This window comes from Pavona decussata, unplaced genomic scaffold (genome assembly GCF_977016875.1).
Source record: "Pavona decussata unplaced genomic scaffold, jaPavDecu1.1 SCAFFOLD_602, whole genome shotgun sequence".
Lineage (NCBI taxonomy): Eukaryota > Metazoa > Cnidaria > Anthozoa > Scleractinia > Agariciidae > Pavona > Pavona decussata.
The window spans coordinates 4,603,323-4,607,893 of record NW_028145860.1 but is presented as its reverse complement, the minus strand read 5'-3'; the positions used below and the strand labels follow the sequence as shown (position 1 = coordinate 4,607,893).

Sequence of the window (4,571 nt, the reverse complement as noted above, 5' to 3'; positions counted from 1 at the left end):
TGACTCTGAAAATGGTCACTGAGCGGTGCTAATCGCTTCATGGTACAATATATGTCCCCATACACGACGTACCTTCCGCCGTCATGTTTTCCAGTCTGTGGGTTGTTTCAAAATTTTGTAATGAACACTGTCAGTTTGTGTGAGTTCCACACGATCAAAAGTAATATATAATACACGTTCCAGTCATCAACTCACGCCTATCATCTTCGTGCTTTTCGTAGTGAACACTGCTGTTTCTGTCCCGGGGAGGTGAGAGGGTACCCCCATAAGCTATATAGGTATGTGCAGCGCCAAAGGGTATGGTGTTTGAACCATTGTGGTCTAAAATAGAGTATAGATTTCAACTGTTTTTGGTCTGAAAGTCTGAAAAAAGGGTTAGGATTCCAGACGCCAGGTCTGAAAATGGGAATGATGTGAATTTTAGTGGCCAGCAGGGGCCCGTTTCTCGAAAGTCCCGGTAACTTATCAGGCCCGATAAGTATATTTTTAAATGTGTTTCGCCGATTACACTGTGATTATAGACATGGTGCTTGGCCAATGTTTTCATAAGATTTTAAAATTTAGTATTCAAAGCTAACAAAAATTGACTTCTGTTAAGAAACATTTATCACCAAAGACACTTATCGGGCCCCGTAAGTTACCGTGACCTTCGAGAAACGGGCCCCAGGTCTGGAAAAGGGTGGCGAAAATTAAAATTAAAAATACCGATTTAACCATTTATCGATCTTTTATATGTTTCTTGGCATTGTAAGAACTGTATGCTATAAAATTAAATTCAGTTCAAGGTTGCGTGACTTTTTGCGCCAGATTGGGTGGCCTATTTGCACTCTTTGTTTAGAGTAGTACACCTTTTAACTCAAAATCTTTTGTTTTCTTTTTTCTCTTTGATTTAACAGTCGCTAAGCGGACTTTCTTACAGTCACCATTCATTAAAAAGCTGTAATCGCCGAGCTATTGGCAAATCACAAAAATTGAAAGATTAATAAAACCACACCCCCATAATTTTTTCTTTTCTTCCATTGCTATTGTAAATTGTGCATCATATATAATATATGCAAAAATCAGTTACGCATCGCGTGGTTTCAAACGTAAACAAGGTATATAATTCCTTTGACCTCGGATCCAACATGGCGCTCACTCTTACTTCGCTCGTTACCTCCGTCAAATCAGCCTTCCAAAGCCACTCGGGTGCCATAAAAAACACAACTGTTGCATTGGTAGTCTTTGGCTTAAACGAAATTGTTATGAGCGAGGATTTTTTCCAATGTCCACCCGACAACTTCGTGTTCTATGCCAGCTGTTTCTTCATTATTCCTGCCTTCTTTTTATTCATGGCGACGATCTTTCTTCACAATGGATTTTGGAACATCGTTCGCGGCTGTTGCTATTACGAACAACCGAACAGATGGGGGGCGAAACGCTACTGTTGCTGTCTGTTTCCCCGATGGCCTTGCAGCTTAACTCTGGTGGAAATCATCTTTCAAAGTTCCTTGTCTGGGTTTATGTGGCTTTTCTGGGCTCTGTTACAGCGCGATTACTTCGTTTGCGCTGCCCTCGGAGGCACGAAGGAGGCGAAATTGATCAACGCTACAGTCCAGGAAAGGTTGAAAATCGAAGCCGATTACGCTAATGCGGGAAAAGATTCGCAAATGGCTGCACTACTTTTGCTCGGCGGAGCGTTGATTTTGGCCTTTGTTGCTGTGTCTGTCCAGCGATGCTGCTTTCAGCGAGAAATCGGCTCGTTGCCAAGTCCTTATCAGTATCAGAAACTCGAGGCAGAAGCTGCAGTAGAGGCATTCAAAGCAAACATGAAGAAACTCGCGCAAGGACAAGGAAAAAGGCGAGCAGACATGTACTTTGCGACCATGAACAAGAAAAACCCCTCCGACATTCTCAAAAACACTTATCAAAATCTCATCGCGGTGAATAAATTTGACGAGGCGTTTCCGTCTTTGGAAGATTACGAGCAAATTCAAGCGCAGGCGGCCGTGACAGCGTTTAAGGAAAAAGTTCAACAAGAAGGCAAACAAAAAGTCGAGTTGACATTTGTTGACACAACCTGGCGCGAATACGAAGAGGCAGACGCGTTTCACTTGGTTAGTGACGCACATGAGGCGATGGCGGAGCGATATCCACGATCAACTGGCGACAGAACACAGCCATACGTACAGGAAAAGACAACAGAAGGGAATGGAAGACAAGACAGCGGAAGTTCACGAACAAGAGTAGCTGACATTGAAATGCTCTAAAACGAGCTGAAGAAATACAGAAATGTTTAGCTTTTTTACGCCCAGAGGAGAACCCATAAATCGTGCTATGCGGTTTTGACTTTTGATTCTGTTGATTTTTTTTTTTAATATAATGTTAAGTGCATGGATGAAATCCTAAAAGCCGACCATTTTCAAAGGAGAACTGTTGAGTACTAGTTCAAATTAGTTATTTTATTTTTCTTAAAAGAGATTGCACAATCACTTGACAGCTATTTTAAACGGTGTGATGTGCCAATAAGTCTTGGAAATATTCCGGAGTCCTGCTGTTAGACGCAAAAGTTGTCAGAACAAATGTAAATTTCTTTACAGCACAGCCAAAAACGTTAAATTTGTAGACGTTTGGACAGTTTCACCAGCACCTTGTGCGATAAACAAGGGTTTATTATGGTGGTGGTGGTGGTGGTGGTGATGATGATAATAATAATCTTTTATTAGGAAGCTTCCATCACGCAACGTGGTTTTCAGAAAGGTCCTATAAAGATTTTGTATATTTAAAAATATACAAAAGGTTAAAAAATACAATATATAAGACAAAATTACAAACGGATAAAAACAGCAATTCAAACTAGAAGCTGAAACTACAAAGATATCATCGATGGGGTTAAAAAATTAAATTGATAAAAAATGATCAAAGCAAAGAAGCTAAAACTACAAAAATTCTTACCGATAGGGTTAATTAAAAAATCTGGCAAACACGTTTTTCTGAAAAGTAACAATATTCGGTGCATTTCTGGTCTCTCTCTCTTTAATTCATTCCAGTCTTTTAGAGAGTGATGGCAAACTCTCTGCTTTCCCCAATTTCTGGTAACACGGGGTAGTCTGAGCATGTCTTTGTTCCTTGCCGTGATTGGAATGATGATGATGATGGTGATGATGATTATTATTATTATGATTATAGAATGTAGCTCATTTATCGAACTTATAAAAAGTAAGCAATATTGAATGTATACATTGAGACAGGAAGAAACTATTAAGCTGCATTGAAATGAATATCCGGTGAAAAACCAAAAAGGAAGAAATAGCACTGAATTTCATGCAGAGAGTTTTTTCCATAAATATTTCTGGAGAAATACATCTCCCCTCTCTAAATGAGTAAAGAAACAGTCAGACAAGGCTTGTGCAATCGCTTTTAATTCTTTGTGTAAAAGCAAGTAGTGTTACTAAATAATATTAGCTACTTTAAAGATAAAACGTTCTGGCAAAGCTATGTTTATGATGTGCCGTGATTTGTTGGAGTATCTTATTTACAGTGCGGATTATAAGCAAAGTAATGTAATATGAACATTTGATTCATACTAAAAGCGATACTTTATGGCTGTTAAAACAGAACAAAGCGAAAATATAAAGACAGCCGGAAATATTAATACATTAACACATTAAGGCCAAAAAAAATAAAATCCTTCTAGAAAAGCTAGCTACATGTAGCTTAAGGCGCGAACGGGAATCGCAGTGCCATGATTTAAGGACCACCCCGTCAGATGAACCAGGGCCCCAGAAGGGATTAGTAACCAGGACTCCGAAAGGGATGAGTAACTAGGGTCCGAGAAGGGATTAGTCACCTGGGCCGGGATTGGGACCTCTGACGCATCCCTCCAAGGAACCACAGTCGGGTTTTGTTTTTTGTCCAGCTTGGACTTCAGGCCCATGGCTCGAGCCATCGCCCCCACCCCACCCCACTCCTTAAGCATCCATGCATTAACCTAACATGAACAGGCGACGTGTCAGAGAATATCCTTTGAACAATCCGGAACAGAACGATGTACGAAGTGCGTGCTACTTGTATGTGAGTACCTTCCTTACTACATTTAGACTGAAGATGAAAATCCTTTTGTTTTCTTCTGTAAGAATTACTCATTTATGGTCGTGTAAGTAAAGCTTATTGTTATGTTATGTTATGTTATGTTACGTTACATTACGTTACGTTACGTTATGTTATGTTAGGTTAGGTTAGGTTAGTTTAATTTAGTTCTTCCGGCGAAGAATCTCATACTGCTATCAAACTCTTATGCAAACACGTTTTAAAGTTTTCCTCAGCTACAACTTATTTGCTTCTTTTTACGTTGTGAATATTTAATGGACTGGTCCAGCAGAAAGCAGGCAGCAATTGCAAATTTTAAAAGCAGACCACTCGTACATCAGTCGAAAAGAACTGGACTAAGGGGCTGTTTACATGGAGGGAGGAAGATCCGAGAAGGCGGAAAAACCTTTTCGTTTGCTTAACATGCAGAAATTTCGGCCGAAGTGGTTACCAAGTGGAGAAGGAAAAGAAGAATAACTGTCTGTCTTATGCAGCTGAACGCC

General features: G+C 40.0%; 1 protein-coding gene and 1 long non-coding RNA gene across 3 annotated transcripts in view; one reads left to right on the top strand and one right to left on the bottom strand.

The window, feature by feature from the left end:
* The window catches only part of LOC146449527 (uncharacterized), a 178,005-nt gene that overhangs the window by 95,038 nt on the left and 78,396 nt on the right, over positions 1 to 4,571 (bottom strand). The window lies entirely within an intron of this gene.
* Positions 559 to 3,708, top strand: LOC146449537 (uncharacterized). The gene has a single exon (XM_085101298.1). It carries the CDS (start codon positions 1,053 to 1,055, stop codon positions 2,247 to 2,249), a length of 1,197 nt encoding a protein of 398 aa, XP_084957424.1. The 5' UTR covers positions 559 to 1,052; the 3' UTR covers positions 2,250 to 3,708.